This window comes from Phyllostomus discolor, chromosome 8 (genome assembly GCF_004126475.2).
Source record: "Phyllostomus discolor isolate MPI-MPIP mPhyDis1 chromosome 8, mPhyDis1.pri.v3, whole genome shotgun sequence".
Taxonomy (NCBI): Eukaryota; Metazoa; Chordata; class Mammalia; order Chiroptera; family Phyllostomidae; genus Phyllostomus; species Phyllostomus discolor.
Window position 1 is genome coordinate 49,034,369 of NC_040910.2, and position 27,569 is coordinate 49,061,937.

The 27,569-nt window shown below is 49.1% G+C and overlaps 1 protein-coding gene across 2 annotated transcripts in view; it reads left to right on the top strand.

Moving 5' to 3' along the window:
- The first annotated feature begins 471 nt into the window (after positions 1-471).
- Positions 472-27,569, top strand: part of UPF1 (UPF1 RNA helicase and ATPase) — a 34,351-nt gene continuing 7,253 nt past the window's right edge. Inside the window, exons 1-16 of one of the 2 annotated variants that reach the window (XM_028520568.2) lie at positions 472-808; positions 13,418-13,560; positions 15,064-15,153; positions 17,251-17,418; positions 17,768-17,948; positions 19,109-19,270; positions 19,847-19,931; positions 20,114-20,212; positions 20,671-20,779; positions 20,894-21,053; positions 21,152-21,270; positions 21,721-21,885; positions 21,989-22,103; positions 22,638-22,781; positions 23,156-23,369; positions 27,341-27,458. In XM_028520568.2, the coding sequence (XP_028376369.1) occupies positions 578-808; positions 13,418-13,560; positions 15,064-15,153; positions 17,251-17,418; positions 17,768-17,948; positions 19,109-19,270; positions 19,847-19,931; positions 20,114-20,212; positions 20,671-20,779; positions 20,894-21,053; positions 21,152-21,270; positions 21,721-21,885; positions 21,989-22,103; positions 22,638-22,781; positions 23,156-23,369; positions 27,341-27,458 (2,303 nt within the window). In that variant the 5' untranslated portion in view covers positions 472-577. Of the gene's footprint in view, positions 809-13,417; positions 13,561-15,063; positions 15,154-17,250; positions 17,419-17,767; positions 17,949-19,108; positions 19,271-19,846; positions 19,965-20,113; positions 20,213-20,670; positions 20,780-20,893; positions 21,054-21,151; positions 21,271-21,720; positions 21,886-21,988; positions 22,104-22,637; positions 22,782-23,155; positions 23,370-27,340; positions 27,459-27,569 lie in introns of both variants that reach the window. The other variant, XM_036032614.1, reaches the window with a different exon arrangement.

A 27,569-nucleotide genomic window follows, 5' to 3' on the forward strand; every position in this document is an offset into this window, starting at 1 on the left:
AACATATGCTTGTCACGGTGTTCCACCTATGTAGAGCATTCAGTTTGTGCTCAATTAATCCAAGGGACAACATCTACCACCACGTTCGTATCGCCTGCCGCCCAGGCGCCACGAAGCAGAAGCCGGGACGGGGCCACGTGTTGGTGGAGCTGTTGCCAAGGCAGTTAGAAGCCCCGCCTCCGCCACCTCCCTTGGCCCAGGTCGGCCCCGCCAGTCTGGACGCCGCCTCGGTGAGGAGCGCGCGCGCCTGCGCTGGCGTCAGACTCGCGCGCGCGCGCGCGCTGGCGTCAGACTCGCGCACGCGCACGTTGGCGGCAGCGGCGGCGGTTCCTGCTGGGGGTTGCTAGCGGCTGGCGGCTCCGAGGGGAGCGACGACGCTGAGGGTCTCACAGGTGGCGGCTGCGGCGGCTTAGCACGAGGCTCGCGGCACGGCTCGCGCCTCTGTGGGCGTTTCAGTCCAGTCCAGGGGCGCAGACGAGGCGACGGCTGCGGCCGGAGGCCGGCGGCCTAGGCCTCAGCGCGGCGGCGGGCTCGAGTGCGACGCGGAGACGGCCTGCGGGCCCTGTGCGGCGGCACCATGAGCGTGGAGGCGTACGGGCCCAGCTCGCAGACGCTCACCTTCCTGGACACTGAGGAGGCCGAGCTTCTCGGCGCCGACACGCAGGGCTCCGAGTTCGAGTTCACCGACTTCACTCTACCCAGCCAGACGCAGACGCCTCCCGGAGGCCCTGGTGGCCCCGGAGGTGGCGGCCCGGGGGTCCCGGTCGGCGCGGGTGCGGGCGCTGCGGCCGGACAGCTCGATGCCCAGGTGAGCGGCACATGGCGGCGCCGGAAGACGGGCCGGGCCTCAGCGCCCAGGGACCTGATCCGGCTCCCCCCTCTGGCCGGTTAACCTGCCCGGCCGGCCCGGAGTAACCTGTTCCGGGTCCCTCACTCCGGTCGGGTCCGGAGTAACCTATCTTGGGACCCCCTACTGGTCAGGTTAAGAGTAACCTGTCCTGGTTGCCATACTCCTGCTGGGCGCAGGGTAGACCTGCGCCGGGTCTCACTCTATTTGTTGCTGGTAATCTGCCTTCAGTACCTCTAAGGCTGGGTCCGGAACTAATTCAGGCCAGGTCTTAGGTGATTTGCCCGAAGTCCTCTTCTGAGTCCGTCCGAGGTGACCTGCCGTAGGCCCATCTCCGCCCAGGTTGGGGTGACCTATCCCCGAGTGCCCCTCATCTGGGTGCGGGAAGATCTACCCGGATCCTTCTTCCGGCTGAACCCGAGTCCTGCCCCACTCCTCCCACCTGTGGTGGCAGCCACCTGGGCAAACCCCCATTCACACCCACTGAGCGTTGGGATCAGATTTCCCCAGGCCCAGGGACTCTGGCGTGGGGAAGATGGAGGCCCCTGGAGCAGAAACGGAATTTTTGCCTCCAGTGGAGCACTACATACTCGCTGGCTACTGGTACTATTTTAGAGGCAGGTTGCACTTTGTTTTTCCTTTTTGCATTGCCTGTTGCTGAAACCGAAGTGTTACATAACTCCACAGCCCTGCCTTGGAAAAGTTGGGTTTGAGTTTGTTCCTCCAGTGGGTAGTGATAGTGGTTTTACATAAATGAGTGTGCCACATCGGAAACTTTTGTTTTAAATGATGTGAAAATTTACTGAAAGCTACTTGGGTATTTTAAATTCGGGTTTGGGTTATGAGAAGTATCAGGCATACACTTCCTGGACCTGGGTCCTGGCCTCAGAGGTGGGAGAAGGGGCTGGCTCGAGTCCTGGGGAATGTGGCCATCATCTTCTGTATCTCAGATTCCATTCACCAGCTTTCCCTCTGCCTGGCGCCTCCCTCAGGTTTATTTTCCTGAATTCTAAGCCAGGGAGGAGGTACAAGGCTCACCTTGTCACAGGTGTGCCATGGCATGAGGACACAGTGCCAGGACTGGGGAAGCTAGAAGCTACCCCAGCAGCCAGCCAGAGTGACCTCACACCCCTCTCTGGCAGGTGGGGGCTTGCATTTTGATTGGGAATATAGTTGGTTGAGTCACTCCTGTGGGTAGACCACCCACTTGGACTTTCTTTTAGCCCCTAATAGAAGCAGAATACATTTGACTCATTCTAATCCCAGATTTCTTAAAATGGAAGCCTGATGGGTGGGACAGCAGGGAGAACAGGTGTGGAAGAATGTGTGTGTTTTTCGGTTTTGTTTACGTGTGGTGGATGGAGGGAGGTGAGGGGGAGAGTTTGCTTGGAGAGAAGAATGAGCTGTGGGAGGTGTGTGATAACATCTCTAGTCTCAGACTCTAGACATCTCTGTTTCCGTAGCTATAAAATGGGACAAAACAGTTTTGGTTTTGTCACTTTTAAACATACGAAATCTGGACTAATATATGAGTGGACCTGAGAGTGCTGTCTCTCACTTGTGCTCAGCCTGTCTGGAAGACCAAAGATAAAGATCTCTTGGTTGAGCAGTGTGCCATGATCTGTGGCAGCCCAGGGTTGTGAAAGGTAAGTTTTATTACAGATCTTTTTAACTAGCTAACGCAAAATAGCAAACCTGGGGCAGCTCTGGTTCCAGTTTTGTTCCTTGTGTTTTCAATTAATTGAAGGCACGTCCTTCAGTTGAAATAATCGATTTATTTCCCTGCACCTGAACACTGAGCTGTACAAAACAGAAGTATTAAAACTCTCCACCGAGGGAAGTGAAGGGGGGGAAATGGGACAACTGTAATAGCATAATCAATAAAATACATTAAAAAAAAAAAAACAAAAAAAAACCCCTCTCCACCAGAGGTAAACATTGCAGTTGAGCTCACTTGAGTTCTGAGGATATCAAAAGGAACTGTCCTTTCTTAATTTTAGTTAACCTTGATGACCTACCCACTTGTAGCCTTATTTTTTTTTTAAGATCTGATTTATTTATTTTTAGAGAGGGGGAGGGAGCTAGAAAGAAAGGGAGAGAAACATTAATGGGCTGCCTCTTGCACACCCCCAACCAGGGACCCAGCCCGCAACCCAGGCATGTGCTCTGTCTGGGAATTGAACTAGTGACCCTTCTGTTTGTGGGATGACACCCAACCCATTGAGCCACACCAGGCAGGGCTGTAGCCTAACTTTTGATTTGTGTATACGGGAGGGGAATAATATCCTTCGTGTCACAAGAGGAGGCCCTGAATTTGGGGGCAGGAAAGTCTGAATAGACTCAGAAAGTGGAAAAAAGTTAGTTATCTCCTCTGCCACTTGGTGGCATTGGCTGCCTACAGTATTTGAGAAGACTATTTGTCTTCAGGAGCTGTCTGTGTAACCAGCTATATGATGGGGCTTCCAGAGAGACTGAGAAAACCTCCCATTCTGAATGCCTTTTGATTTTATCTTAGTGGATGAGTGGTTGTAAAAGTGTAAGTGCTGTGCAGCCACTTATGTGTGGGCCGACCACAGTTTGTGTATCCACATGTCTGCTGGTGAACATTTGGGTTGTTTCCACTTTTACTTATTATGAACAGTGCTGCTGTGAACATTGGTGTATAAGGTTCTTTGTGGATGTATGCCTTCAGTGAAATTGCTGGTCGTGTGGTAACTGCATAACACTTTCGGGAGCTGCCAGGCTGTCTTTCAGTGTGCAGCCACTTTTGATGTAAGTCCCGACTGCCGGTTTTGCACAGTTGGTTTTTACCTTCAAGTTTGTCTAGAGGCAGAACATCTGTCCTGGCCAGGATGGGAGAACAGCAGATAGGAGTGAGTCCTCTTGAGCTGGTTCAGGTAACACTCATTTTCTTGTTTATGAAATGAAGCTGATATTTATCAAATGCCTGGAGATCCTGGGGTGAAGAGTGCTGACATAGTCCTGCCAAGTATTCTTAGACAGTTTTCATTTGAGCAGCTGACCCTTTCCTGGGTTTTCCCCTCACCCCCAAAGGACTGGGAACAGTAATTTCAGAAGTCCTTTGCCTAACAGCTGGTGTTGGAACCCTTCTGGTCTGTATAGTGGGAATATTTCTTCTTGACTGTTGCTACAATTATGTCTCCTCCCAAGACTGGAATTAGGGTGAAAATCTAAGAGTTAGGAATACTACCCAACTAAAAAAATAGAGTGAACAGTTGATACATACAACAGTGTGGCTGCGTGCCCCGGTAATTACACTGAGTGAAAGAAGCACTTTGACAAAAGAAAAGATGCTCCTTGACTTACAATGAGGTCACATCTAGATAAACCTATCATAAGCTGAAAATATGATTCAAAAGTGCATTTAATACACTTAAACTAGTTAATGTCATAGCTTAATCTAGCCTACCTTAGAGCTCAGAACACTTAACATTAGCCTATAATTGGGGGAATCGTCTCGCTGCTGCTGTCCTCCCCTACGAGTGAGTATAGTACCAGATTTCACAAGCCCAGGAAAAGATCAGAAGTTTGTACTGAATGTGCATTGCTTTCTCACAGAAGAATCATGTCAGGAACCATCTGTATATACTCTCTGATTCTATTCACATAAAGCTCCAAAAGTGCTGGCTAACTCTGAGTAGCAGAAAGCAGGTCTGTGTTTGGGGGGAGGGGAGGAAAGAAAGGAGGGAGGGATGACAGGGTACTGGGGGATTTGGGAGGTGGTGAATCTGTTCATTGTCTGATTGTGAGTGTTTACATACGTTGACGTGTGTAAAGTGTATAAAATTACGCACTTTAAACATATGTCATATATTACATAGGTTGTATCTCAATGTAAGGTAAAAACCACATGGAGATACCACTGCCCACTTATTTGAGTGGCTCTGTGTTTTTGTTTTTTTTTAAAGCTGGAAATACCACTTGGAACCCTCATACCTTGCTGGTGGGATGGTCACCCACAGCTCTGTGGTCCAGCAGAGAAACAAGGCAGTCGCCCAAATGTGGGGCTGCTCAGAGTGTTACAGCAGCTTCGTTCATGGGAGCCCCAGAGCAGAAACAACCCAGTGGCACTAAACAGGTGCCTGGATACACAAAGGCTCTTCTTCAGTTATAGTCCTGAGTACCCAAACTTGGGCTACTTTTTCCTTTTCAAGTGGGAAAATACTTGGATAGAGTTGTTACCTAGTCTTCAAAACCATACTCCTGCTGCCTTCAGAATTTGTGGAATGCTATCCTGACATATCCTGGACTATCAGGGAAACAGATTCTCTTCCGATAACTGGCCCATAGCTTATGATGAGGAGGAGTAAGTTTGGTACAGTCCAGAGGTTCCTAAAAATGGTGAGTTTAAAATTGGAGGGGGAGCTTTTTTCATCTGCTTTTGTGACTGTGCAGTTCAGCTGTGGTATAAGCGTGCCTTGAGAAAATCAGAGATAAGACACTGGTAACCTTGCGGGGGAGCTCTGGCAAGTGTTCATCTATCATTTTCCCCTTGTTGGGTTTCCCAGGTTTGTTCCCAAATGGTGAGGACTCGGCCAGCAATTAGAACAAAGGGAGGTTCTGTGTCAGTTAATGGTGAATAAGTGAAATGACTTTTTACCCAACTTACCCATTTCTTTACCCAGATTTAGGAAGATTAGGGGGGAAATTAATGCCAGTGCAAACCAGTATTAACTAAATAAAAACTAAAGTTGTCTCTTAGTTCAGCTCCCAAATACCAGAAAGAGACATCTTCCCAGCAGCTTCATTGAGGTATGATCACATACTGCAGAGCCCTTTCGTTTGCAAGTGTGCAAGTCAGTGTTTTTCTAGTAACTTTGCAGGGCTGTCTGACCATCAGCCTAGTCACTTGCTGCCTTTGATTTCTCCATCATGCCACCTTTTCTTTCCTCTTTCAATTTTGCTCTTGCTAATCTTTGTAGTCTTTGGTCAACAGCTGTAACATAAGGAGATTGGGTGACCTGTGCCCCGTCACTCCTGGTCATACATTGAGAAGATGTGCTAGACCCTGAACTGGGGTTCAGAGGCAGGAGGTGAGAGGCCTGGGAGCCCTCACGGGTCGGTCCCCATTTACTTCTGTCCCCTCTATGCAGGGTACAGAAGTGCAGGCTAGCCTCTTCAGCCTGGTCCCTGACTCCTGCGCTCTCAGCAGTTCTGCTTGCTCTGCCCTCTTCATGCACAAGCAGTGAGTCTTTTGCCAACTGTAGCTGCTTCGTTAGAAATGACGGGTGCTGCCTAGACTGCAATTGGTCTTAAGGATGGTGAGGGCCCAGAAGAGGGAGTGGTCTGCCCTGCAAAGGGAGAGACTTTGTAGTAGTTCAGGAACTTGTGCCCGCTGGACCGGGGGCGGGGGGGTGCTTGGAGGGAGAGTGGGTATGGGCAGGGTCTGATATGCTATGTCAAAGGGTTTGGGCTGGATCTGAAGCCTCACAGAGCTTTTGAGGAGTGCCCTGACTTCACTTGAGAGGAAGGGCTCTTCAACAGGTGGCTGGAGACCCAGCAGGGTGTGGCATAGGCCAGAAGAAGAGTTCAGACAGAGGGTGCTGTGGTTGGATGTGTGCCTGCATGCATTCAAGTGAGTATATAAATTACCATGGTACCAGGCTGCCACAGTGGTCACTCCTTCAGGGCACCTGCTTGTCCTGCACTTGACGCCCCATTGCTCCCAAGTCCTCACAAGGAGTTAATGTCTGGAGCAGACATGAGTTTCTGCCATCCCCCAATTGCCTTTAGAGGAAGAGAAAGGGAGGGACAGAAATGTTAATTGATTGCCTCTCTCACAACCCTGGACTGGGGATTGAATCCACAACCCAGGTGTGTGCCCTGACTGGGAATGGAACCCACCATGAGACAATGCTCTAACCAACTGAGCCACACCAGCCAGGACCCTGTCTGTGGTTTTCATCAGGGCCCAGGATCATGGCTGAGGCAGGGCTTCCTTTGGATTGGAGGTCTAATGGGGGCATTGCTCGTCAGCATACCCTTTGAGGCCTGAGAGGGGCAAGGTCCTTACTGAAAAGGGAGTGGCTCTAGCAGAATGATGAGTGTGAAGGTCGAAGAGTTCAGATTCTTGGCAGCTGTGGTGATCACTGTGGCGGGTTGCTCTTGTGGTGGTGCCGGGCAGTCCTGCAGAACAGAGCCATGATGCCCAGCTGTGTTCAGTGGGTCCCAGAGCAGTGTGGCCTTGGAAGGTGCAGAAGGGGAGGTGAGTCCAGCCGAGTCTCCAGGTCTTAGGGGGTCCGTGAACTCTTCTTACTGGAAGCGCTTTTCTTGAGCTTTCGCATGCTGCTTCCTGTGATAAGCATGGGAGGCGGGGTGGACCTGTGGCTGGCAGAGGGTCCTGTTCCTTTTTATATGGTCCAGTGTTGGTCCAGTAGCAGCTTGCAGGCTGGATGACTGAGCTAGGCCTCTCAGGATCCCTGTGGATTGTTGCCAGGAGGCTTCTAGACAGAGCAGATGTAGGCTGCCTGCTGAGCCCTTTGTCACCACCGAAGATGGCACCTGCCTGTCTACTTCAACTCTTTGCAGAGCTCAGCTGCAAGGGATGGCAGCCTAGAGAGGTGGCTCTCCTCACCTTAGGTGAGAGGCATTTGATGGAGCTTCTGTGGGTTCCAGGTGGCCATCTGTATCATGTGAAAATGTTTACTATAGATTCTCATGTGTGAGTAGTGAGAGTTAAAACCCTGTCATCCATTGCCTTGTTTTGACAATGGTGAAGATTTTTCTCTCCCCTTTTTTGTTTTTCTTCACTGAAGTGTTTTAAAGTGTCACTTCACCTGCCTTCTAAAGTTGTTCTGTAAGAATTAGCCATATCAAACCATTGACCTACAGTATTTAATCTGCATTTCTAGAAACATAAGGGCACCTTTCCTTCATCACTGTACTGCTGTTGTCAGGTGAATAGGGCCAACAGTATTTCAGGACCATCTAATAACATGGGGCTTCCTTTCTCCCCAAATTCTTTGTTAGTCAGAAAGTGTTGCATTTGCTTGATCAGGACCTCTTTGAGATCCAAGGTTAATGTGATTGTCATGTTTACCTGTCCTGCTCCCCAGGGAAGCCCTTCCCCCTTCTATTTATGCCACTAAACTGGGTTCCAGTTGGATCATTGTCCTGTGAGGTGTCCCGCCTTCTGGACACACCCTGGCTGCTGCTTCCTGCAGGTGTTAGGTAGGTTTCCCCTTGGTCTCAGGCTCCTTTGAGAGCTGGGCAGTCAGGGGCCGCCCAAGGTGGTTGGGGACATGTCCAGGATCCATAGAGCATGTACATGAACTGCAGGGGTGGACTCAGCCTGTTGAGACCAAGGGTCCACTGTAAGGGGGAGGAGGACAGGTACCTTTTATCTTGAACCCAACTCTCTGTTGGGTGGGACCATACCTTTGTAAATCCAAAATGGTCAACTCTCAGTGTCATGTGGTTAAAACTAATAGGTTAGAGGGGGCTAAGAGACATCACCAACAATGCGTGTTCGTTCACCAGGTCTTGAATTTAAACAACCATAAAGAACATTAGGACACTGGGGAAATGTGCCTGAGTGTATTGGATAGCAGTATTATATCAGTGTTGTCTTGAGCATGATGCCTGTACAGGCATGCCTTGGAGACGGTGCAGTTCCAGACCACTGCATTGAAGTCAGCCATGCCAATGTTTTTGTTTCCCGGTGTGTATAAAAGTTATGTTTATAATATACTGTAGTCTGTATTAAGTGTACAGTAGCATTATGTCTAAAGAAACAGTGCACATACCTTAATTTAAAAATACTTTATTGCTATATAATGCTAACCACCAACCATCATTGGAGCCTTCAGTGAGTTGTAATCGCTTTGCTGCTGGGGGGGGGGGGTTGCCTTCAATTTGTGTTTTGTTTTTTTTTTAAGCAATATTTGCAAAGTGCAGTAAAACAAAAAATGACTCTAAATTTGATCAGGAAAATAAAAGTGTATGTGCAGAGTGAGGAGGAGAGATCAGGCGTAGTGACATCTGAGTGGCTGGTTGATCCTGGTGTCAGGTATGTGGGTATTTCATTTTGGAACATTTTCAAAAATGGGGGAGGCTGGACCTTCTGTTACCCTTTTCCTGAGGTGGGGTTCAGAGGCTCTGCAGCTCCTCTCTGCCTCAGATATCCTGAGGGAAAGGTGATTTCCCACTCCCTCTTTTACACTTAAACCTTGGGAATAAAAGAATAAATGATGAATCACTTGACAGCCTTTGTGTTTTGGATGAGATGTATTTGTTTAGCTAACACCATGAGGGCCTTCTGGGGTGTGGGATCGGTTCTGGGTGCCGAGGTCATAGCAGGGAGCAGGACAGGCATAGTGGCCTCACTGTGTTTCTTCGGATGGGGTCAGGGGAAGTCTACTTGGGACGTCCTCTGTGGGCTCAGACCTAAAGGACCAGGAGCTGGCTCTGCAGAGGCCAAGGGACAGTGAGTGCTAAGGCCCCGGGGCACCAGCCTACTCAAAGACTGTGGGACAAATGTCTGTTTCATATTGAGTGGTATGATGCTTATGAAGTGTGGAGTAAAAGCTGTGGTCTAAAAGTTCTTCCCAGAACATTGAGGGGTAGTTTTCGAATGTACATACTTTCCTCTGTGGGAATGAAGTGACCTCTCTTTCTGCTGCCCTGATGTGCACCGTCTCAGTTCTGTAGTGGGTAGCGTGGAACTCTCTACGGCAGAAAGTCCCTGCAGGCCATGATCAGCTCAGCAGCTCATAGATGGACTTCAGATAGCGTGTTCAGAGCACAGAAGGAGAGGAAACTATTTCCCCAGTGATGTGGTACCTGGAGGTAGGCCTAGGGTTCTTGTGGATGCAGGGTTGCCCTGCCCCTCTTGAGCCCAGCAGGATCCAGTGGTCCTGGCTTGAGATGAGGGGTTGATGACCTGGGAGGACTTCAGTCCTGTGCCAGCTAAGGACAAGCACACCCTGCATTCCTTCCATTGTGTCACCTGACATTGGTCGTGGGCCTTCACTGTGCCAGGTACTCTCTAGTGCTTTAACTCATTTAATTACAGTTCTTAAGGTCAAGTGTATTTTTGAAGTTAATGTTATCTTAAAACTTTTCAGAAAGTAGAGGGAGAAACTAACAACCCAGCTATAAAGGCCAATTTGTGTTGTGGCCAGATTATAGCTGGGCAGGGGTGGGGCTTAGTGGGAGCTAGGAGTGTGTGTGTACACAGGCACATGAATGAGGGGGACCACATCATACTCCCCAGCCAGACAGCTGTAGGGCCCCTGGGCCTCAGGGGACCTGTACTTTTCCCCAGCTTTTGTGAGGGTGCAGGAAGCCCTCCTGGCCTTGGATCTGTATATTCCGTTGTCTCCCTTGAGTTCTGAGAGGGGACCTAGATTTCCACCCCTTGCTAAGCCTGAGGGGTTAGTGTAGTTTAGAGAGGGTTGCCTTGTGGCTGTACATGGCACAGCTGGTCAGGCACCTAATGTGCTCCTGAGGTGCTGTATCCCCCCCCCCCCCCCCCGCCGCCACCCTTGTGGAGGGGAGGGGAGGTGTGAGGCAGGACTGGGTAGGATGAGGGCCACACAGGTAGTGTGTGCTTTCCTTTTACTTCACATACTAATTTTGATTCAGGAAAGTAAAGATTCAGATTGCACCAAGAATAGATCTTTATATATAATAGCTTATGCAACCCGGTAAGAGACTTTAAAAGTTCTCCTAGACTAGGAGTGAGTAAACATTTTATTGAAGGGCTAGATAGTAAATATTCTATACTTTATGGGACAAGAAGCAAAATTGAGGCTATTTTTAGGTATTTAGTCCAATCATTTAAAAATGTAAATACTATTCTGAGCCTAAGAAGTAGCCTGCAGGCTGATCCACCTTCTCAGCCCCTCACTGCAGCATGATGTATACATGTATTTGTGTGTGTTATATATATAGAAGATATATATATCCCCCTTGCTGCCATGAGTTGAAATCAGGTGCCATAAGCTGGCCACACACTTTCAGAAGACCGAACGAATGTGCCTAGGTGTAGTCACACCAAGAGACATTGTGAGCCAGCAGTGCTGGTCCTGTTGGCAGCCTCATACCAGTGTCACTATTACATGTGTCAGGAGAAGCATTGTCAGATGGAGAAGTGACTCTTTGAAGTGATAACCAATAAAATTTAATCAAATTAAAAATGGGCAATGGACTTGAATAGATGTGTCTCCAGAGAAGGTATACAAGTGGCCAAGAAGCACATGATGAAAAGATGTTCAGTATCTGTAGCCATCAGAGAAATGAAAATCAAAACCACAATGAGATACCACCTCGTGTCCATTAGGATGGCTTTTGTATTTTTAACAGAAAAATTATTGCAAGTGTTGATGAGGATGTGGAGAAATTGGAACCCTTGTACACTGATGGGAATATAAAAATGGTACAGCTGCTGAGGAAAAGTCTGGTGATCCCTCAAAAACTTAAACATAAAATGACCACGTGACCCAGCAACTCTATTTCTGGGTGAATATCCAAGAGAAATGAAAACAGAGTTGCTAAGAGGTGTTTGTATGCCTGTGTGCGTAGCAGGGTGATTCACAGCAACCAGAAGGTAGAGGCAGCCCAAGCGTCCACTGACGCGTGGCTAGGTAAACAAAACGTCGTAAATTTCTACAGTGGAGTATTCAGCCTTAAAAAAGGAATATTATTCCTCTTATTATTAAGCCTTAGAAATAGGAAGGAAATTCTGACACATGCTATAACATGGATGAACCTTGAGAACATTACGCTTAGTGAAATAAGCCCAACACAAAAGGACAGATACTGTGTGACTCCATTTATATGAGGTTCCTAGAGGAGTGAAATTCATAGAGACAGAAAATGGAATGGGGGGTGCCAGGGGGCAGCCAGTGAGGAGTTAGTGTTTAATGAGGATGGAGTTTGGCAAGATGGAAAGTTCTGGAGCTGGATGGTGGGGATGGTTATACACCATTGAATGTATTTAAATGCTTCCAAACTGTATACTTGAAAGTGGCTAAGATGCTACATTGTATGTTATGTGTATTTTAGTACAGTTTTTTAAAGGAGATAAGGAGCCCTGGTGGTGTGGCTCAGTGGATTGAGCACCGGCCTGCAAACCAAAGGGTCACTGGTTTGATTTCCAGTCAGGGCACATGCCTGGGTTGTTGGTCAGGTCCCCAGTGGGGGGTATGTGAGAAGCAACTACATTGATGCTTCTCTCTTTTTCTCCCTCCTTTCCCTCTCTAAAATTAAATAAATACAATCTTTTTTAATAAAGGAGATAGAGAATTCACAAAGATGATGTTATAGCATTGTTTTCTTTGCATTAAAATCTAAAAGTTGATTTTGACTTTTTTCTAACAAAACCAACAGTCTTCATGTAATTAATCTGGTTGTTGCCTTCCTGAAAAAAGCATATTAACACGGTAGCTGACACTGTGAAATGGGGTTCTGATCTGGGCAGAAACCATCGCAGACAGGTGTTCCTACAACAGGATGCTGACTTCCTGGTACCCCAGGTGTACCTTTGAAATACCTGGAGTGCCCCTCTTGAGAATCGCTATCCTTAGGCTTCTACAGGTGATTTGACCAGAGCGTGGTTAAGGGAAGCCCCGGTGGGCACTGCTGACTCAGGCTATGCTGGATCTGGGTTTTGGCACCCCTGCTCTGGGTGTCAGGGGCTCTGCAAAGGGTCAGGGCTGGTGTCTGCACTGGGGCTCCTGTCACTGCTCCCCATATTTCGTTACCACACAGTGCTCCTGTTGTCTGACCCAGCCTTGCGTGGGCTGTGGCCCCTGGGAGGAGATGACAGGACTCTTGAGTGCCGCCTGAGGTTCCTGGGGTTTGGCATGAGGATTGCAGTTCCCCTGGGGAAGCTGAGTCTGTGTGCTCCTGATGGACTTGTGAGCTCAGCAGAAGTACCTGGTGAAATTCATGGCTTAGTTACTTAAAGTCGCCTGTTTGTGTGTTTTTGCTGTTGTAATATAAAAGGTATCACATTTAGTAAGATTATTTCCTGAATTTGGAAGGTTACCCTAACACTAAGTTTCTAATTCATGGTCAAGAAGGGCTGCCTTCTGGAGAGGGTGCTGGCAGTAGAAGTTTGTAGGAGATAACTGCTCTGCTGCATCTTCAGGGCTCACAACCATCATTTCTGGGGGCTTTGGCTTTGGGAGGATCATTCACTTTGTAGGATTCCATGTCATCTGGCTTAACACTGTGTAGCTGTCCCCAGAGGGGACTTCTGCTTGTTTCTAAAAAGTTATCTTGCTCCTGTGACCTTCAGTGACAATAATGAAACATTTTCCTCTGCATCCTGGTTGTAGTTGTGGCTTCATGGGGGTTGGGTCTGGCTGCTCAGGAATCAAGGCAGATGACCAAGGCCACCAGTGCCCTGTTTTGATGTGAGTAGGTTTGATAGGGAAGGGGAGAGTGTGAAAAGTCAAAAGCAGAAGACACTGAACTGTTTCAAAGTGGAAAGTAGGTCAGTGCTTCACAGGAGGTTTGTCATGAATGCTCACTTGGGGAGAAGCTACTTTCTTGAGGCCTGGAGGCTGAGGCTTGCCTGGTGATGCTGCTATTCTGCGGTAGGTTGGAGGACCTGAGGGCATCCTGCAGAATGGGGCCGTGGATGACAGCGTGGCCAAGACTAGCCAGTTGCTGGCCGAGTTGAACTTCGAAGAGGATGAAGAGGATACCTATTACACAAAGGACCTACCGGTACATGCCTGCAGGTGAGCGCCAACAGCAGTGGTGTCCCAGGGCCTCTGCATTTCAAGTGTGTCTGCTGGCTTCACAGAGACCACTCCAAGACCAGGGACTTGAATGCTTGATAATAAGGAGGTTGCTCTGGCCTGTGTATACACGTCATTGGGCAAGGGGATGGGCTCAGCACCCTCTGTTACCTGATTGTTTCACCAGGTAGGGAAAGGTTCCCTTCTCTGTTTTCAGGGCCTGGGGGTGTTTCTGGTATCTCCCACACACTGATCAGAACTCATTTCATTGGGTGAACATTTGGGTCTATAGGGTAAATAGAGCCACTAAGATTTCTCTTAGAGATTACTGTCAGATTCTTGAAAGTGTCTGCCTCTGATGTGTTCAAGATTCTTAAAAGTTGGAAGTAAATAGTCAGTGGGTAGACCTGCATATTGACCAAATTTGGAATTCTCATCTAGGGCAGGACCTATCCCTTATGTTTGGATTTATTCTTGCTTTTTTGTTACACGTACAAGAGGAAGTTGAGACCGAAAGAGGTGAAATGATCGTGCCTAGGGCACTCAGCCATTTGGGGCCGCTTTGGGCCTGGGCCTCTACTCAGCTCTGCCTGCCCCTTGGGCACGCTGCCTCTCTGGGGTCTGCTCGAGGGATTGAGTACCATATACCACTCCCACGTCCCGCAGAGGTTTTCACTTTATTTTAGCTCTTTGTTCACTCTCATTTACAAATATTTTCGCATGTGTGTGAGTGATGTATTAGTGTTCCTATCATATACACAGTTGCCAATCCTGGTGAAGCTGCATGTGGTTAAAGTGTACAACCCCTGGCCCTCCTGGCTGTCCCTGTGTGTGGGGTGTTGTGGCAGGGGAGGCTCTTGGTCTAAGCACATTCTGGTCTGAGACTGAGTCTTGGCTTCATACACGTACTGAATTCTGTTGACAGCCAATGTTTCTGTTTTTGATGTGTTAACTTGCAGAAAAGAATGAGGCTTAGGGGTTGGGGGTGGGTGGACTTGTCTAATGTTCTCCTTTTGAGCTGATCCTCTCTGCTGCTCAGTCTGAGTTGAGTGTCCCTGGGAGCATGGCGCCCTCTGCCGGAGTGTGAATGAAGTGTGGTCATAGCTCATCTTCCATGTGCCCAGAGCTACACATGGACACTGGTTTCTCTGCTTGTAAGTCACGTTCCTGACACTTAAGGCCATGAGGGTAACTAGATAGCCCTGGGGGTGTTGGGCTCACTTGGCACCTCTCACAGAGCTTGTCCGCCACTTGGAAGGGGCTCCACTGCTGTCTGGGGTATCTCTAAGGTTCTCCACAGCACCCCAGTCCCTTCCTGCATTCACAGGGCCAGGAAGCCTCAACAGTTAACTGATTGAATTGTGTTAGTAGGATCATTGGGTTTGAGTATGTGTTTAATGAAAAACATAAAAATGTTGTAAGAGGAAAGAATTTTACATTCTGCCAAATTAAAACCAGAGAATGACCTTCCAGCTTTAACTGTTCATGTTTTGACTTTTTTAGTTACTGCGGAATACATGATCCTGCTTGCGTGGTTTACTGTAATACCAGCAAGAAGTGGTTCTGTAACGGGCGTGGAAATACTTCTGGCAGGTAGGTATCAGGCTGCGCATGTGTCTTTAATCAGGCTGTGCTCAGATTTGTGTGTAAATTATGGAAATGCTGAAGTGAAGCACAATATAAAGTCACGCTAACAAACCTGGGTTTTTTCCTCCTCTGTGACGGGTTTAACTTGAAACAGATGGTGGTGTGTGAATGCCTTAATGTATTTACCCTTGATTTATTCTCTGGTTCTTTTTATTATGCCAGCATGGTTGGCTTAATCTTGTTCCAGTTTTTATTTATATTTTTCTGCAAGATGAGCTCCTGGCACACCCATTCATCTTCATTACGGGGTGCCCAGGGACGATGAACCTAAGACAGTAATGGGCATCATCCACGGGAGCTGCTTCCTGAGAAGGCTGCCTCAGTCCTGAGCTCATCGAGTAGTTCAGAGGCTAACACGACCAGATCCTGAATCCTCAGCTTAAATCAAGTTCCGACCAATGGTGGCTCTGGGCTCCCTCCTGATCAGCAGCAGTTGTGACTGGGCCCATGCCCGTGCCTGTGTCTGTGCCTGTGCTTGTGCTTGGCGTTAGGGTGTGAGTAGTGTTTGGGTTCTAGAGAGAGTACATCCATCTAGCTCAGATGCTGGAATTCCTTGGCCCCCACCTCTGACTTACTCCACTGCTACAAGAAGCAGAACATAGTCCCAGTGGCAAAGGGCTCCAGTTTTTGGAAGGAAGCAAGGAAGCAGCACCTCTGAGGTACATGTCTGGAGCAGTAAAGTGACAACAATCCGCAGGCGGGTTTGTGTGCACAGAGTCCCCACCCACCCTTCCTGTCCAACATCATGTTGCCTCAGGACACAGAGTGATCAGATCCTGGGTCATCTCAGTTAGGATGTGAATTGTGGGGTTCTGAGCAAGGCAAGAAAGGAGGCTGATGTTTTTAAAAGTCTCTAAAGAAAAAGCATCTTCAGGGTGACCAAAAGAGATTCATGTCCCATTTTCAGAGTGTTCTGGGCAGTTTAACTGTCACCATGTTTGCATTAGTTCTTCTTCTCCAGGAAAAGCAATTAAACAACTCCAGCTTCTGGTCAGCAGAGCCAAGATCTGGGAAGTCAGGGAAGGCTCAGTTAACCAGCATCACATGCGCTTCGCAAGGCTCAAATGAAAGCTGATGGGCAGCCTGTTGTCAGTGTAGTTGGGTGAGGTGAGCACAGAAAGTACAAGAGGAAACCACTGGTTCTGGTAACATGGCCAGCAGCGGTGGCTTCAGAGAGGAGTGGGCGACTTTGGGGGTTGCCGAGAGCTGTGATTGTTGGTTAGAAGATCTGATGACGGGGGCCAGAGAATATTGGCATTGGAGCTTAAGCTTATGACAGGAGAGGTTTCCTGGTGTGAAGGGAGGGCTGCTGGAAGGAGTGTTGCACAAACCCATAGCCAGGCTGCAGAGAGCCTGAGGCAGGGCTTGTACCACCCATGGGCCCGCAACGAGGCCAGCTTGGCACAGACCTGGGTTTCGGTGAGCTATAGCCCGGAAATGAGAACGACAGCACGATCCAGGCCATGCCAAGACAGCGGGGTTTCAGAGGATTTCATTGGGCCCTTGTGCTTCCTGAGAGTAGCCCTGAACCCCCCATTCGATATTTTTTACTGTCCTCAGGTTTCTAATATGAGTACTTATCAAGTTTCCTGGCCTGCAGCAAATTAAGAGGAGCATTGCTCCTGGCAGCCAGCACAGGGGCCACAAGAAGTGACTTCGAAAGAAGCAACAGAGAGGCTACAAGGAGCAAGAGGAGCTGGGAAAGGGGCAGCAGCTGGGGCCCCAGCTGTAGATCCAGTGAAGCCCAATAAGTTGGATTTAAGAAAGCAGGAACTGAAAGAAAGAAAAAAAAAAGTAGAAACTATGTGAAACGTGTTAGGAAAATTTTCCTTAATAGTGGTTCAAGGAGGGCTGAGTTTTGCGCTCAGTAGGGAGCCGGTTCAGGGTCGGGCTGCTCTCTCTGGGGATGCCAGATGGATGAGGTGTGACCGCCCCTGCTAATGGACCGTGAATGGTACCGGAACTTTTAACAGGGGCTAGAGAACTGGAAGTGGTGAAAAGCCAAACTTTGGGTGTTAACTATTTATCATTTCCTGATTTAAGCCACATTGTAAATCACCTTGTGAGGGCAAAATGCAAAGAGGTGACTCTGCACAAGGATGGTCCCCTTGGGGAGACGGTCCTGGAGTGTTACAACTGTGGCTGCCGCAACGTCTTCCTCCTCGGCTTCATCCCCGCCAAGGCCGACTCGGTGGTGGTGCTGTTGTGCAGGTGAGGGCACCCCAATTTCTCTGGGGGCTGGCTCTGTCTCAGTGGTTTCTGCTGACCGGCTAGGTGTGAGGATGTTAGGGGGTTGGAGTTTGTTGGAGAGCTGGGAATGTCGAGTGACTCTGGGGGTGTGTTCTGGTTAAATCATAAAAACATTCTGTAAAACCAAAGTCTGTTCTGAATTTTAAGAGTTCAGAGCTCAAGTGTGTGGGGAAATCCAATTTATTACTAACAATTTAAAGGTAATGTGATCACATAATAAAAGGTAGAGACTGGCACCTTGGGGTGAAAGGTAAATCTTGGGGCAGAGGTCATCCTTACCTGGGCTCTCCTGCCCTCGGGGCTTCTATAGGCAGCCCTGTGCCAGTCAGAGCAGCCTCAAGGACATCAACTGGGACAGCTCGCAGTGGCAGCCCCTGATCCAGGATCGCTGCTTCCTGTCCTGGCTGGTCAAGATCCCTTCAGAGCAGGAGCAGCTGCGGGCCCGGCAGATTACTGCCCAGCAGATCAACAAGCTTGAGGAGCTGTGGAAGGTGAGGCCTGCTGAGAATGCAATCTGCCTCAGCACTAGTTTCCTATAGACCTGGGGGGGTGGGGGGTGGGGAGCTGTCTTCATAAACAAGAGAGTCTGGAAGGAACTCCTGGGAGATTCAGCAGTCTCTTCCTGGAGGAGTTCTGACAGGAGCTGGCACTGGACAGCTGTGGGTGGACGTGTATGGAGGAGACAGGGCCTGCATAGATAGGATGGTGAGTGCATTTTAAAACCTTGCTGGGCCTTTGATGTGTCTGAGCCAAGGCGATACCAGGCCAAGGGTGAGTGCAGTGGAAAAGGGATCGGGGTCCCAAAGGTTAGAGATGTGCAGCTCAGTGACTGAAGGAGAGAGGAGCCCCGGTTGTGTGGTTGGGCACCTGCTCTACATGCATACCCGCTTCTCCGGGAAAGCCCTTCTCTCTAGTAAAACTGTATTACTGTGCAGTTTTAATAACAAGGCTAGAAATTTTAATTAGGCACCGGTGTGACCAGAAATCTTAAATGTGAATTTGTCTTCAGGTGCAAATTAAAATAGTTTTCAGACATTGTCTAGCAAGGTGCCTTTTCACTTCCATTTTCAGGTTGCCACAATTTTTTCATATTTCAGCAGCCCAGTTACCGTTCTGTCCCTGCCAGGAAAGAGCACAAAGCCCTATTGGTGTAATATAGGATCAGGAGGAAATGGGGAGGTGGGTCTCGTCTCGCCCTCTGTTTACACAGCCAGAGGAACTGGTGGTCTTTCTGGCAGCCTGGAAGAAGTGCCATCCCTTCCAGTTCAGGGCCAGGTGATTGTGAAGAACTCGGCCATTTGATGGTGTGGGCGTGTTAGTTCTGTACCTGGAGTGTGACCACCAAGACTTGTCAAGACTTACACTATTGGTGTAACCTTGTTAAGGGTTGTTAGAGCAGCAGCTGAGGCATGAGCATGGCCTCGGCAGGCCTCCAGCCGCCCTGTGCCACGTAAACTTCCTGACGTGAGGGCTCTCCCGTAGGGTCGACACCACAGACTGCTGGCTCTTTCTTGGCGTCAGCCCAACATTGGCTCATTCTGAGAATTGATGGGTGTGCCCCCGTCCCTGTGGTGACTGGTGAGCTTGAATATAGTCCATTTCATACACAGGTGAAACCAGGGGTGAACTCGGTGTGGTTCTTATCTTCTAGGAGAATCCTTCTGCTACCTTGGAGGATCTGGAGAAGCCGGGGGTTGATGAGGAACCGCAGCATGTCCTCCTGCGGTATGAGGATGCCTACCAGTACCAGAACATATTCGGGCCTCTGGTCAAGCTGGAGGCTGACTATGACAAGAAGCTGAAAGAGTCACAGGTGACGTGGTGTGTGCAGGAGGATGTGGTGGTTTTAACACATCTTTCCTGAGATACAGGGAGGGTAGTTTTCCCTGCAGGCTGCCGATGCTGTCATGACTAGAGATGGAGCTGTGGATCGAGGGCAGATGCCTCGTCACTTAGAGCTAGACACCAGCCTGAGTGTTAGCTGATATAAATCTAACAAAAGTCCTTCACATTTGGGTTTGCAGCCTTTGGAGCCATGGCGGGCACTCCTTGTGCTGGTCCCAGGAAGAGCACATCTAGGGAGCCAGGGCCCTGGAGCTCCTGGGCCGTGTCCTCAGCCTTCAGCTTCCTTTCTCTCCCTCTGAGGACTTCTGAGAGCAGACGTCGAGTGGAGGTTCCTGGCTGTTTTGTGGGGGTTCTGGGGATCCTAATGTCTTCTCTCCCAGCGGTGCCCTTTTGGTGTTTCAGGCTGCTGGGTGCTACTCGCTGCACACCAGCATCAAGGCTCACGAAGTTGCCTTAGGGCATATGCCTGTGGAGGCCCAGACACAGGAGTCCAGGCCATGTCTGTGTCGCAGGCTAACAGGGCTCTTATTTTTCATGTGCTCAGACTCAAGATAACATCACGGTCAGGTGGGACCTGGGCCTTAACAAGAAGAGAATCGCCTACTTCACTTTACCCAAGACTGACTCTGGTAATGAGGATTTAGTCATAATTTGGTTAAGAGGTGATTTTAAGTTTTAAAATATTTGTGACTATAAGTAGCATAAAATTCCTAGTTGTGCCCTTGTAAAGTGACCCTTAATTTAAACTTCATGGTGGTGGCCTAGGCACATGTTGAAAACGCTAACTTTCTTGCTGTCTTTTTCCTGGAAGACATGCGGCTCATGCAGGGGGATGAGATATGCCTGCGGTATAAAGGGGATCTGGCTCCCCTGTGGAAAGGGATCGGCCACGTCATCAAGGTCCCTGATAGTATCCTTTGTGTGAAGAACAGCTAATGTAGGAGACCTGTGTGGGGGCCACTGGGGAAACCAGATCTGAGGCCTCCGGTCGGGGGTGTGGCCATGGCTGTTGGGGCCTCCTTGAGTTAAGTTTGTTTCAAGCCACTGAACTCTTTCTTCATGGAGACTGAGGGTGTCCCATTTATATAGAGTAAGAAGCAGCACTGCTAAAAAGAACATGGGTTCTAGATGTGACCGATCTATCCCAGCATCCTGGGTGACACCCAGAGGCTCACAGGGTAGTTGTTGGGGGCTGGCTGCAGGGGACTCGGATACCGTAGACAGAATCTGTCAGTGAGAACATGGGTCTCACTGGCTACATTGTCACCTTTTGGTGCAAAGGGAGAATCTATCCTTGTAACCGAGTGAGGGCTCCTCAGAAAGATACAGCCAGTTTATGACAAGGTTAACCTTAACTCGGCTGCGCAGATTATGGTGATGAGATTGCCATTGAGCTGCGGAGCAGTGTGGGTGCACCTGTGGAGGTGACGCATAACTTCCAGGTGGATTTTGTGTGGAAATCCACCTCATTTGATAGGTGCGACCGCCTCAGCCTCCAGCTCCTTACGAGTCTCCCTTCCTGTGGTGACCTGGTGACCACCAGGTGGTGGTGACCAGGTGAACATGTGGCCAACCTATCATTTCCCCACAGGATGCAGAGTGCGCTGAAGACCTTTGCTGTGGATGAGACCTCGGTGTCAGGCTATATCTACCACAAACTGCTCGGCCACGAGGTGGAGGATGTGATCATCAAGTGCCAGCTGCCCAAGCGCTTCACAGCACAGGGGCTGCCTGACCTCAACCACTCTCAGGTTCTCACCATTCTGGGGGTGGGCAGGGCCTGGCATGGGGAGCTGCTGTGTGGGGGTCCCAGGGCATCTGCATCCTTAACGGCCACTTGTATCTGAAGGTTTATGCCGTGAAGACTGTGCTGCAGAGACCATTGAGCCTGATCCAGGGACCACCAGGAACAGGGAAGACTGTGACCTCAGCCACCATTGTCTACCACCTGGCACGGCAGGGCAACGGGTAGGGGTCCGAGGGCCTGACTGCAGAACATCTTGGGAAGGTTATCTGCTCATTGTGTTTTACATTGTTTTGTGTTAGGTCAGGCTTCTGGTTGCTTTTGACAAGCTAGTCTGATGCTCCTACAGCTGTGCTGGCACTGGTCGGTTCACCCCGGGGTGTTGTGCTATATGTACCTCAACTTGGAAAGTCGTCTCCGTGAGACGAGGAGGGGTGAGGATGGAGGTCTTTTATTAGCAGTGCTTTGAACAAGTAGAGTGAAAGCTGGGTAGGGACAGGAAGCTCTGGACTGGCTTGAGTTTTTAGTGTCTTCTGCATTGTGTCGTCCCTAGCTTTAATTTTAAATTTGAGCTGTCTGCACTGCCCATGGTTCAACACAACAGCCTTGGCACTTAGCATTTTGTGACTCTCCTCTGGGTGAGCACTGAGACGTTCATTTGTTTTATGTCAAAGGCCTGTGCTCGTCTGTGCTCCAAGTAACATAGCTGTGGATCAGCTGACTGAGAAGATCCACCAGACAGGACTGAAAGTCGTTCGGCTCTGTGCTAAGAGCCGTGAGGCCATCGATTCCCCCGTGTCATTCCTGGCCCTGCACAACCAGATCAGGAACATGGATAGGTGGGTGTCATCAGGTACTGCGCTGCAAGTGAGAGGGGTGGGTCTCCTCTCCGGCCCTGGCACACAGTCCTTCATGCCCACTGACATGACCCCGTGCTTCCAGCATGCCAGAGCTCCAGAAGCTGCAGCAGCTGAAGGACGAGACTGGGGAGCTGTCATCTGCTGATGAGAAGCGATACCGAGCCCTGAAGCGCACAGCTGAAAGGGAGCTGCTCATGGTGAGGCCCATGCCCTCAGGGCGGCATCTGGGCATACAGTGGCACTTTTAGTCAGGTTGTTACTTGCTTTTGGAAGAAAGCTTAGATACCCTACTTTATTTGCTTTCTGAGAATACACAGACATGATTTTTTAGTAGTTTCTACTCCCTGCCAGCCCCCCTGCTGCTGGGAGCTTGGGATCCTGATCTGCATCCCCCCGCAGTGGGTTTGCTATTTCCTGACAAACCAAGCAAAAGTGGATCCCAGCCCAGCACTTGCCCCCTGGTTCTGCACTGCCCCTTGGAGGCTGTCTCAAGCACTGAGCCATCTACGCTGAGAGGTTTTCTGTGGTAAGGCCCCACCACTTAGGATCTTAAAGTTCCATATCACTGCAGCCTGGACAGTGATCACTGTCAGGGAGAGACAGCTTGTTTTTGTGGCTGTAGGGACCATAGTGGTGTCCTGTCCTGTCCTGTCCTGCTTGCCTGCCCCTCTGGGCCTGGTAGCATGTACTGTTGTAGATGCTTCTGATGTCCACATACTCTTCTTCCATAGAACGCAGATGTCATCTGCTGCACGTGTGTGGGTGCAGGAGACCCCAGGCTCGCCAAGATGCAATTCCGCTCCATTCTAATCGACGAGAGCACCCAGGCCACAGAGCCAGAGTGCATGGTCCCTGTGGTCCTTGGAGCCAAGCAGGTGGGCCCTGCCACTTCCATTGTGGTCTTGTTTGAAAACTGGTTGTATATTCTCTTTTGTTCCAGTTCTCTATAATTCTTAATGCTGAAAGTTTGGGTTTTTTAACGTCCTTTTGAGGCTGTGTGACACCCTGGCAGAGCCCAGGGATGCGTGGTGAGCCCTTTGAGGGTGCCCCTGTGTGAGTCTTGAGTGCAAGTCTCGGTGTGTTTCATGTCTGTGGTGGGCAGCTTTCCTGTGCCCGGTCAGTATCTTACTACTGGAATTGACATGGTTGGGGCATTATGTGGACCCCAAGCCTCTTAGCTTTCTGAGGGTAAACATCAAAGCTCCTTCATATTTGAACCTCTCACCTGTGTGGGCCTCTCGTATAACAGCTGATCCTCGTGGGCGACCACTGCCAGCTGGGCCCTGTGGTGATGTGCAAGAAGGCAGCCAAGGCAGGGCTGTCTCAGTCGCTGTTTGAACGCCTGGTGGTGCTGGGCATTCGTCCAATCCGCCTGCAAGTCCAATATCGGATGCACCCTGCACTCAGTGCCTTCCCATCCAACATCTTCTATGAGGGATCTCTGCAGAACGGTGTCACTGCAGGTAATACTCAGCAGGGGGCAGATGAGGGGTATGTGAAACCTACGGTCAGTTCCTTCCTGAGTGGCTTCACCTAGTAGCCACTTGTATGTGGGGGCCACTTCTGAGAGTCACCATGGTCAGCAGGACAGCATGTCCACTCTGGAGTGTGGGGTAGCCAGTTTCAGAGCCCATACCCTGGGGTCCATAAAACGGGGGAAAGACTCCTTTCAGAGTGACACTAATCTGGCAGGTACCCTTCACTGTGCTGACACTGACAGTACAGAAACAGTGCTGGGGGTCAGTGGGGACCTCAGCATGAGTCTGGATGGTGTCACCAGACTGCTGTGTGTCATCACTGCCACATGCTCATGGCAAGCAGTACCCTAAGTACATATCTTTGTGACACTGGTGGGTGTGCAAGGTGCTTGAATGAAGAGCTCATAGACACAGTGGTGGTTGAGAATGGGGTGTATTTGTCAGGCATTTTCCTGGAAACAAAGCAAGTTTGTGGCTTCAAGGAAAACAACTGACAATATTTATCACCAGCGATAAAATCTGAGGATGCAACAGAATTAGTATTTTAGAAAACTCATGTCCCCTAGGATGAGCTGACCAAGTGTTCCCGATGCTAAGTGGTTTTTCTGATGAGATTGAAGTGGTGACAATATTTTGAGTCAGTAAATACTTCTCATCTCAAGAGCCAGTGAGCATGTTGCAAAGGTCACTCAGGTCAAAGGCTGTCCAAAGCACAGGCGCTCAGCACAGACCTTCAGGGCATCTCCCAACCCGCTTTGGTGGAGAATCGGGTGGATCCCACAGTTGTGGGAAAAGCTATAAAACATGTCACTGGCTCACTGGAGGCCAAGTGCAGGAGCAGATCCCAGTGAGTCAGATGGCATAATAAGTTGCACAAATTCACTGTTCATATTTTAGTGGAAAATACAATAATTTTTTGAAGACTTTATTTATTTTTAGAGATGGGGGGAAGAGAGGGAAACATCATTATGTGGTTGCCTCTTGCACATCCTCTACTGGAGACCTAGCCCGCAGCCCAGGCATGTGCCCTGACTGGGAATTGAACCAGCGACCCTTTGGTTTGCAGGCTGGCCACTGAGCCACACCAGCCAGGGTAAAAATACGGTAATTTTGTTTTAAAAAAAAAAAACAAAACTAAAGTTAATACATAATGGGATTTTGTTTCATTTTTGTTTTGTTTTGTAACTTCCTTCCCGCTCCCCATGGGCCTTTTTTTTTTTTATGAAAAAAATGTGTTTTTTTTTTGTTTTTTTAGATTTTACTTATTTATTTTTAGAGAGAGGGAAAGGGAGGAGTATGAGAAGGAGAGAAACATCGATGTATCTCACTTGCCTCTTATTCACCTCCCAACTGGGGACCTGGCCGGCAACCCAGACATGTCCTAACTGGGGATCAAACCAATGACCTCTCAGTTCGTAGGCTGGCACTCAATCCACTGGGTCACACCAGCCACAGCTAATTAGATTTTTTAAAACTTGTTGATTTTAGAGAGATGAGAGAAAAACATCGATTTGTTCACCTTACTTATGTGTTCATTAGTTGATTATTGCGTATGTCCTGACTGGGGATCAAACCCGCAAGCTTGGTGTGTTGGGACAACGTTCTAGCCAACTGAGCTACCAGGCCAGGGCCAATGGGCCTATTTTTATTTTTTATTTATTATTTTTTATCGTCACCTGAGCATATTTTTTATTGCTTTTAGAGAGGGGAAGGGAGAGAGAGCAACATTGATGTGAAAGAGAAACATTGATTGGTAGGCATCGCAACTAGGGATCCAACCTATGACCTTTCAGTCTACAGGAACAGGATGACGCTCAGCCAACTGAGCCACACCAGCCAGGGCCTAATGGGTCTATTTTTAAGTGAAGTAATGGATATTTTAAATTTTTAGGTTTTAAAATAGAGCAACTGTCAGTAGATGGAAACAGTAACTGTTTTGCCTCTTCAACTCTGTTCAGAGTTTATGGGGGCCCTGAGACCAGTATTTGAGAGCCACTGACCTAGTGTGTTGTTAACACCAGTAGCCCCACTTTATAGATGAAGAGGTCGACAGCATGCCCATCCAGGGCCATGCAGTTGCCATGCATGGAGGTCTAGGTGTTGCTACCGCTGTTCTCACCACAGGTGTCCTCACCACAGTTCTTAGGATGCTACTGATCTATTGGATGCTGGGGCTAGGAAAGGCCAAGTCATAAGGAGCTTATGATTCTCCAGTGTGGCTGGCATTCACTGGAAAGCTGCCACTTAGCCCTAGTTCAGAGACAGTGGTGGTCCATTGCTGTGGAATCAGTGCCCAGCATATGATAGCACCCAATTAGTATATATTTTTAAAATATTTTATTTATTTTTAGAGATGGGGGAAGGGAGGGAGAGAGAGAAACTTCGATGTGTTCAAGAAACATCAATCAGTTGCCTCTTGAATGCCCCTAACTCCGTGCTGGCCCACAATCCAGGCATGTGCCCTGACAAGGATCAAACTGGCAACCTTTTGGTATATGGAACAGTGCCCAACCCACTGAGCCACACTAGTCGAGGCCAATTCGTATATTTTTAAAGTTCATTTAAAAAAAAATAAAAGATTTTATTTACTTATTTTAGAAGGTGGGGGGAGGGAGGGAGAAAGAGGGAGAGAAACATCAATGTGTAGTTGCCTCTCAAGGATCCCCCGACTGGGGACCTGGCCTGCAACCCAGGCGTGTGCCCTAGACTAGGAATTGAGCTGGTGACCCTTTGAAATGCAGGCTGGCACTCAGTCCACTGAGCCACACCAGCTAGGGCTATTTTTAAAGTTCTTTACTGAAGTATGAAGAAGCACCCAAACTCTAAGTGTTGTTCAACTCAGTGTGCTTTCACTATATGAACACACCTGTATAACCAGCACCTGCCCAGTCTCCAGGAGCCCCTGTTTAGGGTAGTACTAGCACCCAGACCTCCTGATATGGGGCATTTTGACACCTGTGGTGGGAGTATTTACACCACAGAAGTTGGCAGGTGGTACAGATCAGCCCCAACCTCATTGGGCATTAAATGTTTGCCAGGAGCTTCTAGACTAACAGGCCACTACACTCACCAGCTGGTGTCTATCCTCCCTTGAACAATAGAGATGGAGTTGACCTCATTTTCAGTTTGACATGAAAGGTGTTAATACCGTGTATTCTTGTATGTTAACATTAGGATATTGTGATGCGGAAATAATAGTTTCCTCACACTGATAGGCTGGTTAGACGTAGCTCCTTCAGCCAGGTCTGTGACCAGGCGGGTTGCTCAACATTGTCATCCACAAAAGCCAGTTGTAGGGGCTTCTGGGTCCTGTGAGGACTGCAGTAAAAATTCTAGAAGGAAACAGGAGAATGTCTTCATGGAGGTGAGCATAGATTTCTTAAACTAGATACAGAAAGTAGTGACCAACCCTGGTATGGCTTAGTGGATTGAGTGCTGGCCTGAGAACCAAAGGGTCACCAGTTCAATTCCTAGTCAGGGCATATGCCTGAGTTTCGGGGCAGGTCCCCAGTAGGGGGCATTTGAGAGTCAACCACACACTGACGTTTCTCTCCCTCTCTTTCTCCTTCCCTTCTCCTCTGTTTAAAAATAAATAAAATCTTAGCCCTGGCTGGCCTAGCTCAGTGGATTGAGCGCGGACTGGGAACCAAAGTGTCCCAGGTTCGATTCCCAGCCAGGGTACATTCCTGGGTTGCAGGCCATAACCCCCAGCAACCACACATTGATGTCTGTCTGTCTCCCCCCGCCCCCTTCCCTCTCTAAAAATAAATAAATAAAATCTTTAAAAAAAAAAAAAGTACTGACCAGGGAGACATGTTCAGGGAGTGAGTGGCTCTGTTGTATGTAAGGCTTCACTCAGTCCTGGCCCCTTGAGCAGAGGACCCGTTCAGGTCGCCTCTGGCTAGGTTTTTCTTCTCTAATGAGAAGTGTTGCCTCTTTTCCCTCCCCTGTGACAGCGGATCGAGTGAAGAAGGGGTTTGACTTCCAGTGGCCCCAACCTGATAAGCCAATGTTCTTCTATGTGACCCAGGGCCAGGAAGAGATAGCCAGCTCGGGTACCTCCTACCTGAACAGGTAAGCTGAGGTTTGCCCGCTGCAGCTGCTGGTTTTGGTGGCAGTTTGGCCAAGCTGTTGACCAGTGTATGTAATGCTGGGTTGTAGTTGCCCTCCTCACTCTGTTCTGTT